We start from the raw sequence: 14,574 nt of genomic DNA on the forward strand, positions 1-14,574 counted from the left end.
TTGTGGTCCTTACTATTTAGATCTTTCCTAGTTCCCCATCTCAAATTGCATCCCTTCTAGCATTTTGTTCATCATTAAATCAGGAATTGCTGGTGACCTTTCAAATGTTCTTTTTAACATATTGGAGTAGGTGGATATTTGACAGCTTGGCAGAGGGGAGTGCTTTATAGTTGCATGCTTGCTATTCCTACTAATTAATGATAAATGTCCCCTAGTTTCATTATATCTGATTTAAGAAGTGAAAGACAATAGATTCATTAACTGTAACAACCCTGCTAAGCTATGCTGGTTTAGCCGAAAGAATAAAAAGCAAAAAAACCCAAAGTCTAATTAATAGCATGTTGCTCAGGTCTTGCTGCCTGAGTATTACCTGCCTGAAAAACGTAAAATCTAGTATCGTTACAACTAGCGTAGGCTGCTTAATGGGTGCCTGATTTTTGTTATTAAAGAGTACGAGTTGTGATCTGACAAAGCATGTGCTTAACATCGAGCAAGCAAGGATTACTCATGTGCTGCAAAGCATTAAGAAGTCACTTTCTCCTCACAGCACAATCAAGTTTAAGACTGGACTAGAGAAAGGCTAGGTTAAAAAACAGACGGACCTTTATTCTCCAGAAAAAACAGGGTGAATGCAGCTGACTAAGCACTATGAAAACTACTGTAAAACCTGAGTGGTGCTAATCGTACTACCTGTATGAAGTCAGAGTGTATTTCTCATCTGAAAATTTACAGTATGTGATAGTCTGGAAGCAAACAGTTTAAAGCAAAATTCCCAAGTTTCTAGTGCTCTTCTGCTTTCAGATTTCACCTTTCAAGCTGACCAGTTTACTAAAATGTGGAGTGAGTTGGAAATACATTTCTTGAAAAAAATCAGGACTCTGAAACTTTTCCAAGAGAGCTTCCTATAGAAAGCACTGTATAGTTGTATTGTTTTGGTTTTTTTTTTAAAACTGTCCAATATTTTATTTAAAGCTCAACAAAGTGGTGATATTTTAAAATAATACCTGGGCAAACAAACCCTTGGCTGTCTGATAGTACAGCATTTCTGGTTCCACTCAGGAAAAAGTAATTATGTAAATGTTTTACATTTGTTACAGTGCTATACCATGTGTATGCACATAGTACGTGGATCCAATGCGGTGGATGATGCAGCCTACATGCAGCTTGGGGCAGATCCAGATATGCAAAAAAATAGCTGCAGGAATATTTCTTGTCCTGTGACATTTACTGTGGTTTGGTTTGACCTCTTCATTGGCATGCACCCAATTTCCTTGCGGCAGAGTCTGAGGAAAATCTGTGTTGTATTCTAAATTTCTGACTAACCTATTGGCTCAGTATAGTTTGTCCATCTAATTCTCAGTCTTGTCCCTGGGCTGGTTTTCTTGCTAGTGTGCCTCAAGAGGAAAACAGTAGTAGTCAAGGCTAAATATAAAAATGTGGGTCTTGGTCTTTGGTTTCTTTCAAATTTTTTCTGAGGAGAGGATGGTGTCCACAGGTTGAGAAGGACAAGAAGGCAAGATGGAAGGGCTGTGAAAGGTGAAGGAAGGAGGTATATTCTCCAATCACAATGTGGTCAGTCCTAATGAGGTCACCTCAACCTTTCCCTCCCTCAAAAGTTAGATTTGAAAGTAAGTGGCTTTCCCCAGTGTTAACTAAAGATGTGATGCCCAAAGAGCAGTGTGCGGAGGGGAGAACATGCTCTCTGAGGATCCTGCAGTAGTACCCTTGCATAGAGAATGCTCTTGATTGCTGCCTCCTTTTCAATTTCTTTCTAGCCTGGGATTTGGAGTCCGGTGAACCTACCACAGAAAGCCCTGGCACTGGACACTCGGCCCTCATCCCCTGACCCTTTCTTCTACTGTTGGCACTTTTGTGTTGTCCCCAGTTGAGGCACCCTAAGGAAAGCTAGGCTTTTTGGATCCAGGACTAAGGCCTGGGAAAATTTTATGTCTGTCAGCTTGGTCTCAGAGCATCAGATCACTGGGAAACCTACTTCTGAACACTTCTTGGACGACTCAGGTTGTCTAAATAGGGCAGTGGTGGGGGCAGGGGGAAGCAGTCCTCTCTGATGATCAGGTTAAACTGAATCGTCTGGAATGCTTCTGAGGTGAGTCCTACTCTTGCTGTTCTTTAGCATCTTTTTTTTAACCCTTTACTAATCCAGTTTGAGCTGGTAAGGCAAAAATGGATAAGTGGCTTCTAAAATTATACATTGTTTTATCTAAGTCTTTGGTTTTTCTTCAGGCTGACAATGCCTCCTGTTGTTATTCAAGCAACTATTATTTAGGACAGGAACTTCACAGTGCAACTGAGTTTATTTTTGAATTTCCCTTTCATGTAGATGTCTGCTGTCTCTGACACTAAAACGTCAGTACCAGCCCTCAGTCAGAGTGCATCTTCCGTTCTGTACTCAGCTGCAATTTTTTTTTTTTTTTTTTGTTTTGTTTTTCCTCCACGCTAGAAATACTTGGTTTTAAAGCACAGACCTTTCAGTCCTGTTAAATTTTACACTTGCTGACTCACATAGCACATATAGCTGTTCTGGAAATAACTGTTCAGTAAGAGTATTCTTTCTGTTGAGTTAGTATATTAATTTGATTCCAGCATCCTGATCATGATTCACTACCTGTCTTTTTTAACCAGCTTTGTGCTGCTCCAGCTTTTTGCTGACTTGCGTTCTCTGACCATTAGGAACTCAAAGCCTTTTGTGTAAACCCACTGGATCAGTGCTGCTTTAGAGCAATTCAGTTGCTACTAACTGATACAGTGTTACCAGTGACTTGTCATCGGATGTGATTGTGTGTACTGAAATAAGGTTGTTATGTCTGTGAAGTACCTTTTAAAATACAATAATATTTCATATAAACAAAGAAGTTAGCAGTCAGTGAACAGTAGGGTGCATCATATAAGTAACAGTAAAAAAAAATAATAGCGGACAATCTGAAAAATAGTCTTGTGTTGTTTTTGTCCTTCACATTGTAACAAAAAGTCTCACTTGACTTAATTTAGTTGATGAAACTATGCAAAATCAGTTACTTACCTGTTGCTTCTCCTTCAGCCTTGCAATGCAGGGCATGTCAGTCCCTATGTCAGGTGTAACCTCTGTGGGGTAGGAAAGATCGTTCCTTTCTGTTGAGGGCCTGTGCAGGAGATGACAATTAAAGAAAATGAAAAGATGTGAGAGCAAGGAGTTGTGTGAAGAGCAGGGTCTGGGAGATTTCAGAAAAGACCAGGGAACAGACATACAAACAGAACTTGGATAACAGAAAGACTAAGTCTTTTCCTAGGGACTTAGAGGGACTGTATGCACTCTGCTCCAAACCAGAAGGTGGCTGAAACTCATTGGACAAGTAGCAAGACTGGCAGGAGGGAACTACGGAACTACCCCATGAGGCATTGGAGGGGGGAGAGGGGGATATGTTTGATTTCAATGTTATATGAATTTTTTGTTGTTGTTTCTGACCCAGCATACCGTGGGGTTTTTTCTTCTTTCAAAACTTAGTTTGGAATGTAATAGCATACAGCTTTAGAAATACAAAAGCTTTTGGTATGCAAAGTTTAAAGGAGGAGAACTAGGCAGAGTTAATTCTATTCTCCACCATCATAAACCCCACTAGTTTCTTCAGTAACTTCCAGCTGAAACTTTCTCACCTGCCATGTCACACTGCTAGAAACCTTTGTTCAGATCATCTGCTCTGGGCATCTCTGAATTTAATAACCTTTCTGATTTGTTCCCAGCTTGTCCATTGCTCCTGCAGTCCATTTCTATGGTCCAAATCACATCACACTTTTTATTAGATCTGTTGACTTCTTTTTTTTTTATTTTACACTGCGCTAAATTTTTGTACGTATTTGTATTTCTTCACATGGTGTCTTTTATAAATAGCTCTGGTTTTTTTTCTCTCTTCCTTTCCCCTAATTCTCTTTGCCGTCTCCAATTTCCTCTGCTTTGACTTATGAATTGTCTTCTTTATTCCTCCCAAACTGATGAATTTTCCTCTTTTTTTATGGGCAATGGTAAAAGCAAAAGGTCTGTCATTTGTATTTACTTTTGAAAATATAAACCAAAATGAGAGGAAGCCTTGGCAAAGGGGGCAAGTTTACCTGTTTCCAGTACAGAAAAGTAGCTGAAAACACTTACACTAGTCAGTTAGGGTGGCTGATATTCAAAAACACTCTTTTGTGGAGATGGAAGGGTCCTTAATATATTCTCCAATTTGGTTGATTTTTTTTTCTTGCATTCCAATGCTTGGAGGCTCCAGCAAATTTGGGGAAAGTGAGTCCAGTAATCATTTCCTTTGTTGGTTCTCTGAAATTTAAGGCTTTGGTGCTGAATTGGTGCTTCCCATAGAAGAAATTGTTCAGGAGATGGGGACAACTCCAGGGAGATGGAGAGATTTGAAAATAAAATATTTCTGTGTAATATACCTATAGTTATAGAAATTTTATTTTGTGTATAGTTTCAAGTCTGTATTAGAAGTTCTGTTGCTACATTGTACCATGGAGCATAACTCAAGAGTCACTGTGTAATTTAGTTTTAAATGCAACACAGTGAACCTAGTTTCTGAAGGCTGCCTGTAATTTTTATGATAGAGCTTTTATATAAGTTGATTGCATTTGGCCTAAGACTAAGGATAGTGGGATTTCTGTTAGTCTACTGATTTTCTGCTTTCCTATTACATACATCAAAGCTCCATCGTACAGTAAGCAGTCACTTACAGCACATGCATAGTCATTTTTGTTGGATTTCAGGACTTAAACATGAAAATATCTTGAGCAGTGACCTGTAAGGAATGCCCTGACACTAGAGAAATGCTGTCTGTGTTCCATTAATATAGGTCTGTTACTCAAGGATCTGCATTGAAAAAAGTCAGGTTGCTGCTGGGACTCGCGCAGCACTGGACTTGTGGCATTGACAATACTTGGATAATACCGTTTTGTTTAAACCTGCATTTCCTAGAATTACATTTATTGTCACTTCCACTTTTTTAAAAAAAGTTTTACTTTATAGTCCTCATGGTTGAGAGGAAGATTTAAAAAACATATTTTAAGTGCCTCCTAAAAACAGGACCAAACTAAAGCAATCCCTGCTCTAGATATTGATACGTGATCACATCAATCTTGGGAACATACTCATGATTCTTCAATGTTTGGCTTGGGCAACTTGATTCAGATGATATATGTAGTTAAGTCAGAGCTCTGACTGGATTATAGCCCTTCAATCTACGTGGGATTTTTAGAATAAAAATGCTGGTGATAACTCAAGTGCTTGTTCTAGGATCTCTGACAATTTTCCCTGAATTTACAATTTTTCCTACAGGCTTTCTAATAGAAGATTACAGCATAACATGTATAATGCTTCCATATCACTGACATGGTAGCTTATATTATGGACTACTCGGGATGTATGTAACATTCCTGCTCAGTGATATTAATTCTCCTTTCACAATTTTGTTTAGTACTTCAAAACCTGAGATAGTTCAGCTCAACCCTGGAGGTAACAGCTGTTTGTGCTGGTTTTTTCCAACTTCAGTTAAGTTTTTATTCTTCACAGAAATGACTGTAACAGTAAAAGATATTCTTTTATCTGTATAAAACTGCTTTGTACTATTTTTAGCGTATTCTGCTTTGTGTAAGCAAATAAGTTATATTTAACTGCTACTCAGGTGATGTAGCTTCTCAAAGTACATAAAGTGACAACCTTTGATGGTGTAATAAATCATGTATTAGTCAGAATCAGGTTACTTTTGAATTCCCAGAATAAGAGCACATGGAATACTGTGAGAGTCTCATATAATTAATAGTGTCTTTTTTCTTTCATTTAAATATTTGTAATTTTCCAATTAAAAACAAGTACTTGGAGAGTGCTAGGACATCTATGTATTTTAACTTAGTAGGATTGTTTTGAAAATAACATACAAACATCTCAACATTCTTTTCATTATTATTTTTTGAGAGTGACAAGTACCATTTCACCACCTGTACTAAACAGACTTCTTTATCTCTGGATATTAGCCTGCATTCTGTTATCACTGGTCATAGCAATATGATGAAGTGGGAGCTTGGAAGCAAATCTTTCAGAGGATTCTGTGTTGGCCAGTTCCATGAGCAGTTCACACAGACATGGAACCACACTGATTGAATCCTCTCACTGCATGCTTTGTTACAAAACATTATCCTATATTACCTGCTCTCTAAAAGACTTCTAAAATCTCTGAGAGTGCAAGTTCTTTCTGATGCATAAGGTAAAGGGACCTAAAGTATTTTACATTTGCATTCTAGCTGCTCCGTGAATAGAAAGATAAAGTTTCTCACTCTTTTTTGTTATAACACTTAACAATCATGTCTTTCCATCATTGCTGCTAATTATTATTTATTATTAATGCAACTGTACAAATGAGAATTACTACTGCCTCTCATTATTTTATGTTAAATTCTGTGGGATTTAATGTTCATCTTAAATTGCCAGTTTCTGGAGCCATTTGATCGGAATCCGAGAAAGGGAAGTCCTGGCATTGATTGCCTTGTGTGATAAAATGTCTGGATTTGTGGATGAGACGAGAGCAGTCGATACCTTTTACCTCAACATTTGCAGGTTTTTGATACTTTTTCCCACAGTATTGCTATATTCAAGTTAGGATGTTACAGTCTGGATAGGTGGACAACTAGATGGACAAATAACTGTTTTGATGGTCACGCTGAGAGGGTAGTGGTTAATGAATGGCTTTCTAGCTGGAAGCTGGTAACAAATGCTGTACCTCAAGGATCTATACCTGTTTAAACTCTTTATTAGTGAGGCATCTTCAAGTTTGCAGATTACACCAACTGGGGGGACTGGTTGATGTCTTCAAGAGCTGCCTTTCAGGGGAATCTGGACAGAGCGAGGGAATTGACTAACAGGAACATGGTAAAATTTAACAAGTATGAACACTGGAGTTCTGCACCTGGAAAGGAAGAACCCCCTGCAATGATACAGACTGGGGGGCAGCTTAGCAGAAAAAGACCTGGAGATCTTTGTAGCCAGCAAGCTGCAGATGAACCAGCCATGTGCCCTGAGAGCTAGGAAAGCCAGCAATATGCTGAGTTATATCAACAGGACCATAGGCTGTAGACAGGCGGAAGTGATTTATACCTCCCTACTCAGCGCTCATTAGACATCTATAATACCATGTCTAGTTTTGCCCTCCATCCCCAGTCCAAGGAAGACAGTTAGAAATTGGATTGAGTTCAGGGAAAGGCTACAAAGGTTGTTGGGGGCTGGAGCACAAGTCCTGTGAGGAGAGACTGTCAGGCTGGAAATGGGGAGCCTTTGAGGGGATCTAACAGCATCCTTCCAGTGCCAGTAAGAAGGTTACCAAGGAGTTGGAGCCAAGCTCTTCACAGTGGTGCATGGCAGGAGGACAAGGGGCAATGGGTATAAGTTGAAACAAGAGAGGTTCAGGGTGGACATAGGTCCATGAAGACAGTCAAACGTGGGAACAGTTTCCCCAGAGAGGTTGAACAGTCTCCATCCTTGGTGATTTAAAGACCAAACTCTTATCTGATAGCTGACCCTGCTTTGAGCAGAAGGTTGGACAAGAACTCTCCTGAGGCCTTCTCCAATTATGATATAAAGAAAACTAAAATATAAATTAGAAAGAAGAGATAAAAAATATTTCTATCTTTGTCCATTTGCTGTCTACTTTCAAGGTGTTTACCGACAGTGCATTTTTGTTGAGGGAGGAGTGGTTGTAAAATGTTTTATCCACAGAACCTCTTTTTCCTTGCTGATGCTTTAAGTAAGAGTGATTTAAGTTTATATTTGAATTGCATATGAAGATGGTTTCCAGGTTATCAATCTGGTCACATACAGATGTGAGCAGAATGTCCTTTTGCTATTTGGCAGGCAAAAATTGGGACTTGACAGCAGCTTTGAATGACTATGAGCAGCTCCGGCAGGTACACACCGCCAACCTGCCACAGGTGTTCAATGAGGGCAAATACTACAAGCAGCAGGAGCCAGAGCAGCCTCCCCAGGTGACGAAGGCTGAGCGACCCTGCCTGCAAAGGCAGGATGACATTGCTCAAGGTAAGAGCTCTTCTCCAGGGCTTTTGTGGACAAGCAGCTTTCTAGCTTGTCTGCTTGTGAGTTGTGCTTGTCCGCAGGGAGGTGGAAGTCCTTTGCCATCAGCCTGTGAACTGTGTCATTGTGACTGGATTCACAGAGCTGCTGCTGGACCCTACGTTTCACATGTTCAGTTGTCATGAGCTTTGCCTCAGTTCTGCAAGTTATTTTTTTAATGTGTGATTAAAGTACAGAAATGCATTGTCCCCAAGCAGTCCTATGGTACACATAAAAGGAATTAATTAGAGGGTATCACAGACCACTATTGTATATAGTTTTCTATGCTTATTGAGACCAAAGAAAGGTTTTAAAAAATCCATATTTCAATCTTTGCATTCTTACAGTGTGTGATTAGGGTGTATGAAATCTGTGAATAACTTTCAGCTTTAAAATTTTGTTCTTTTAAGGTTCCACAGAAGAAAGGACAACCTCCTATCCCCCACCAAATAGAAATTGAAACCTTACCTCTAGCAGTTGATTTCCAGTACAGGATGATAAGCATTAGAATTTACTTTTTTGTTTGCAGACCTTTTATAGGTGATATTTCAGATCTCTATCTCTCTCAGAGGCTGTTGGAATGCATTTTTTTTTAATATTAATTTATCAAGGAACTGTAGTTTGCACCAAAATAAATCTACAGGTCTCACAGCTTGTCATGTAGGGAAGTAATAGCATTAGCTTGGTGATGGCTTTCTGGGCAATCATTAAAAGGAACAGAAGGTCTTCCCTTCTGCTGGCTCTTCTCTCCTATTAAACAGGAAATAGCATCAGTACTTAGGAGTGTCAGTAAAGCTTTTTTAAAATTGATAACTTCCATCGGTAGAAAAGGAACTGTAGTGCTTCTTAATGACTCCTTAAAAGCACTGAATACAAATAAAGGGAGGAAGAATAGCTCACTGTAGTTGATAAAACTGTGTCCCTTCATCCTCATTAGGATATAGCTTACTCTAAAAATCCATATTATTAAACTGTCCAGTTTACACTGAAGTGGCCATTGGATATTTTAGTGGGTGTAGCAGGTAGTGTGGGGTAAGTCTGGCTTTAAATGCCTGGACTGACAGTAACTTTGCTACCAATTCAATGCATAACTGACGACTTCATGATCAGAGAGCCATCTCTGACTTAAATGTGAAGCTGGAGCAAGTAGCATGTTCAGGGAGGAGCAGAGAAGGGAAAGAAGGGTCTTGTTATGGACCAAGTACTTGGAGTGAAGGATGCAGCCAACAGGTGAGGACAGGACTGTGGTGGGAAGGGATGATGGAGTAGGTAGCAAGAGGATGTCAAATGGAGATGCTATCCTATACTTCAGCTCCCCTGTTTAAAAGTGATTTAGCTGAGATGTACAGGGAGAAGAAAAAAATGCAAATGTAATCAAACCTTCTACCCCTCCCCCCAGTTTAGGATATTTTAGGGAGTGCAGTTTAGCTGTTAAAATTAGAAAACCTTTGATCTATTAGAGAAACAAAAATTCACAAACTCCAGGAAAACAGTTTTTTAACAACCATTAGTCAGTTTGAGATGTTTTAAAAACACTGTTAGCTTAAATGATAAGCTGCATTTAAGTAAGCTTCTTTGTTAATTTCTGAAGGCACAGAAGTACAGGAACTTCTTTTATTTTAATACAGCATTGTACGTGTTTGAGAGGTGATCACTAAGGGCTAGTTTATGGTAGTATTTACGAAGCTACAGAGGTAAAGTTGCGCCAAATAGTTTTTTACAAAAGCTTCCAGTATGATAAGGTACCCACTTCAAGGAAAAATCAATGAAAATGTTATCTAACTTAACATCATGTAAATCTCTCCAGGAAGCTTTCTGCTTTTGCATTTCAAAAATGCAAGAAACTCCATAAACCTGGTGTCAACTCACTAATAAAACTCAGTAAAATGCCCAGGAGACTTTCTAGTATTAATTTAAGGTAATCCCCATTGCGAAGGATGGCTAGAGAGAGCGCAACTCAGTAGAAGACGTGGGGTCAATCTGTTTGAAGCACAGAAAGGCAGTGGTACCGTGGTTCTAAGGAGTGCCACTTCTCAGATGCAGAAAGAAACTTTATGCTGAACGTTAAACTTCTGAGAGAAGACTAGTAGCATTTGATCAACATAAATTTTAGGCAGCTACAAAATGTTCATTTCATTTTTTAAAAATATAAACAGGAGTACAGGGCAGAAAGTAAACAGAGGGAAACTATATCTGTCAGTTTTGACTGAATGATTTATGGTTTAAGCACTTGAAAATTATTTCTGTTACCCATTTGCTGATACCAGAACTGAGGCCATATAGAAAAGTGAAATGATACAATAGTAGTATTTTGTCCCTTTTTTGACATTCTAATGCTTTTTTTGGCTTTAATGACCCTTCATTGTTCCTTATATAGCATTTGTCCACAGAGAAATTCAATAAATTGTAAGATATTAGCTCATAGTTGTTCTGATAAAATAATGCATTCTTTTATACCTGGCTTCTAAACTGCATCATTCTTTTTGAACTACATATTGTTTCTTGGGTCAGGATTTTAGAAAACACATATCCATAAAAACTGAGTTTGTCTTAAATTCAGCATAATGATGTTAAAATTGTTTTCAGGTAGGTTGTTCCGAGATTAAAACAGTATGGCACGTTTGATATGAAGTGGTTGTAGAATGCTGGATTTTTTGATTTACAAGAAGTCAATTTAAGACTTCAAAACATTAACTGATTATCATCTGTCTGCCCATAAATGTTTCTTCTGATGCATCTTTGGAAGCTTAAGCTACATTAAAAAAAAATTTTACAGAAATATTTGTCTCTCATATCTCATTAATTTTACTGTTTATCTATTTTGCTAGAAGGAGAGTGAAGTTCTTATGACTTGCCATAGGGATCCATAGTAAGAACTAAGCAATCCTTTACAGTAGGGAAATAACCCAAAAAAAGGTAACAAACAAGAAGTGGAATAATTTTTTAAGTGAAATGAACAGGTATTTGCCAGACTTGGTATTGATTATTTTTTTTATATAGTTTTATAGGCTAATAGTATCTCTCTGGTTTCTCTACAGAAAAGCGTCTTTCCAGAGGTATTTCTCATGCCAGTTCAGCCATAGTCTCCCTTGCTCGATCACATGTAGCAAATGAGTGCAGCAATGAACAGTTTCCTTTGGAGATGCCCATCTACACATTCCAGCTACCAGACCTTAGCGTGTACAGTGAAGATTTCAGAAGCTTCATTGAACGTGACTTAATTGAGCAGGCAACAATGGTTGCTTTGGAGCAAGCAGGTGGGTAAATACTTCAGATGTCAGCAGCTGGGCAATCTGACATTTTGGTTGACATTTCTAATCATGCTTCATTTCTGGAGCTTGTGCATCCTGCATGTGCAATAAATGCCAGAGAGTAAAAGCAAATACTGTGCTCTTTGTGAAACAACACATACCCTGATCCTCTATTTCTTTTAAAATGTTATAGAGAAAACTGTCAAATTTACTTAATAAAGCAAAGAAATTGAGAGAGAAAGGAAAGGACGACTCATGGAGAAGTCATGCAATAGAGAATTATGTGAGTCTGGATGGTCGGATGGGGTTGGTACTTACAGTTCTTGTGGGGAAATTACATTGTAATGACTAACAAAGCAAATATCTTCAAGTTCTGTTGCAGCCTGAGAAAATAGTTTTAAAATGTGTATTTTATGTATTGATTATTATTTTTGTAATAAGAAACTAAATAATTTTAAAGTAATATTTCATTATTGCTGTGGGGAAAAAAATGAAGACACTTAAAATTAATTTTAATTCAGATTTAGTATTATTTTAAAGTTTTAAGTCAGTTTTGAAGGATATGGAGAAATTAATTTAAAATTAGTATCTGTGCCTTATGAAATAGCAAGTCTATTAATGAACCACAAAATGAACACATCTATGTAGTGAAATGCCCAACTCTGGTGATACAAAGGAGTTATAAAATCAGATTTCTTGGCTGCCTGTGGAGTATCGAATAGCCAGTTGCTTTTTTCTGTTGATTGCTATACTGGCTTGTGTAACGCTATGTATTCATCTGAGAGTTCATTCTCAAAACTCAGTGCATAGTCATACTCTGTGTGTTCAAACTGATAAACTGCTGCTTGTTATTGATCAGGGCACTGCATCATAGTATTTAGGCAGGACCTCTGCTAATCTGGTGTCACAATGAGTACTTACCATGTATTATCATATGCTCATTTTTTGGCTTTGGTATTTGAAAAGCAAGACATACATAGATAATAGCATCAAACAATAAATATTTAAGAAAAAAAAAACACAAACCCCAAATAGTATTTAGAAGGCCTTCTGGAAAAAACAGCAGTATAAAATAAAGCAGGAACGCTACCAGGCAACTATGAAGTATGAAAACTGTCAGTCACCTATCAAGAAAATATATCTAGTTTCTCTAGAAACCACATAACACAAGAAGGGCAGGGAAAAAACAGGATGGCACTTCCTCTGGCAGCTCTGCCAAACACTCCAAATTCCATATGGCTATCAGAAAATACAGTATCATTGTTGACCTACCCGCTTCAGTGGAATGACAGCCTTTAGAGTTGGTTAATGCAAGAGGATGAGCCAGAGGACCACAGTGGTTTTCTGACCTTAATATCAGGGAATATGTGAATTTAGAGCTGATATCTTCTAATTCATACAGAGATGGCTGGCTTTGAGCTTGAAATAGGGCTGCAGAAACTACTGAATTTGCTGCCTCTTAGCAATCTTCTCTCAAATCTCTCTGAAAATTAGAATAAATAATTTATTCTTTTCATCACATTAATTAGGGCAATAACTTGACTTACACTGGCAAAATGGTCAAAACACCCTCCTTTCCAGGATTGAAGAGCTCTGGGGAGGAAGGATGCCAGTTTGTCAGTTCAAGTAAGTTTAACAGATCAAACAGTGAATGTTTAAGAAAATCATGTAAGACTTAATGTAAACTGACCTTTTGTCTCTAAGACATAAAGATATTTGGTTTCCTTTTATTTCCTGCCTATTTTAGACATATTGTTTTCCAAAATGAGTGAATTAATAGGAAGATCATTTAGCATTAGACGTTTTATTGTCTCCTACCAACAGGGCCCAGTTTGACTATGGTTTAGTCAGTGACATAAAAAAATTAACCTATCAGGTGCATTCCCTGCAAAGGGCCAAAAATCTATTTCAAAACAAAACAAACCCCACAAAGGACAGTAGCTTCTGTAGCTGAGGTTAGGGATATTGTTAATGGAAAAGAGAGAGGGGGGTGCTTGGGTTTAAGGGCATGAATTTCAAGGGAAAGGAGAGGGGTTAAAAAAAAGCAAGCTGATTAGGCAAAAGGAGGAGGAACTTTGTTAGTAACATAGAGCAGCTTACTACTCACAAAGCATAGATTGGGAGAGCAAAATTACTATTAACAGACTATCACGAGTGTTGTCTGAAATGGCTGTATGAGCTGGTTGTCTATAAAAGCCTGTAAGGTTTTCATATTCTCTTTTTATATGCTTAGACACTTGCTACCATTGCATCGGTACGTGAAAGGATGTTCAGGTTAGATCCCGGCTGTATAGAAACTCAGAGCAAAATTCCTGATTTACTCAGAAATGTTGTGTAAAGGAAAGGCCCAGATAAAGGCACTATGATTTACTCTGCTGCTGCAGTGTATCCTCTACTCTTTGTGTGATTGCTTTCCGAATATTTCTCTTAGAGGATAGAATTCACCACATTCATAAAGGCATTTTAGGGTTTTGTGCATCTTATAAACTCAGCTGTTCATTATTGCCTGAATTAGAGTGAGGTCAGCTTGTAAGTAATGTACAGGCTGATCTCTGAGTGCTCTTGCAGTTATCGGTGTGGTTCTTCAATGGAGGATGGCTCAGATACCGATAATATTAGATGAAGTCTGTGTGAAAGCAATTTTATAATTCTAAATATTTTGCCGTAGCAAGTTGTTTTTCATTATATACACGTGTTCCCCCGTGTATCATTAATGTGTAGGCTGGCACAAAGAGAGATATGAAAACAACTTCTGCTGTACTGATGAGTTCAAAAAACCATAGTATAGGCAGAAGAATGGCTGGTCTAGCACAGTGTTTCTAATTAAAAGAAGAAAGTTTCTATTGCAGTGCTGAAATATAATTCAATACAAAAATTAAACTGCATGAACCTTCAAGACTATTGCTTTCCTACACTTTTCTTTCTGTGCTCAGTCTTGTGTTTTCTATGAAGCTACAGGCAAAATAAACAGTAATACATTAAGTCTGTGTTTCACATCCCCAAAAACAAATCCACCAAAATTCTGGAAATGTTTAATTTCAAAGTGTTAAAGATTAAGCTTTGTTAAAAAAAAATCGATGCATTTTCAGGTTGTAGAAACATTTTCTTACCCCAGAATTTTTAACAGATTTTCACACAGTGTATGCAGGGTGCTGGGATAGCAACCATTTTGATTACAAGAGAACTGTGTTAATTTCCTGATTTCCAAGATTTGAAATGCAT

At 38.0% G+C, this 14,574-nt stretch overlaps 1 protein-coding gene across 5 annotated transcripts in view; it reads left to right on the forward strand.

The window, feature by feature from the left end:
* Window positions 1–14,574, forward strand: part of OTUD7A (OTU deubiquitinase 7A) — a 149,726-nt gene that overhangs the window by 104,267 nt on the left and 30,885 nt on the right. For all 5 annotated transcript variants that reach the window (XM_049813321.1, XM_049813325.1, XM_049813322.1 and 2 more), the window contains 2 exons: window positions 7,886–8,068; window positions 11,140–11,358. In XM_049813321.1, the coding sequence (XP_049669278.1) occupies window positions 7,886–8,068; window positions 11,140–11,358 (402 nt within the window). The remainder of the gene's footprint in view (window positions 1–7,885; window positions 8,069–11,139; window positions 11,359–14,574) is intronic.

This window comes from Accipiter gentilis, chromosome 10 (assembly GCF_929443795.1).
Source record: "Accipiter gentilis chromosome 10, bAccGen1.1, whole genome shotgun sequence".
Taxonomy (NCBI): Eukaryota; Metazoa; Chordata; class Aves; order Accipitriformes; family Accipitridae; genus Astur; species Astur gentilis.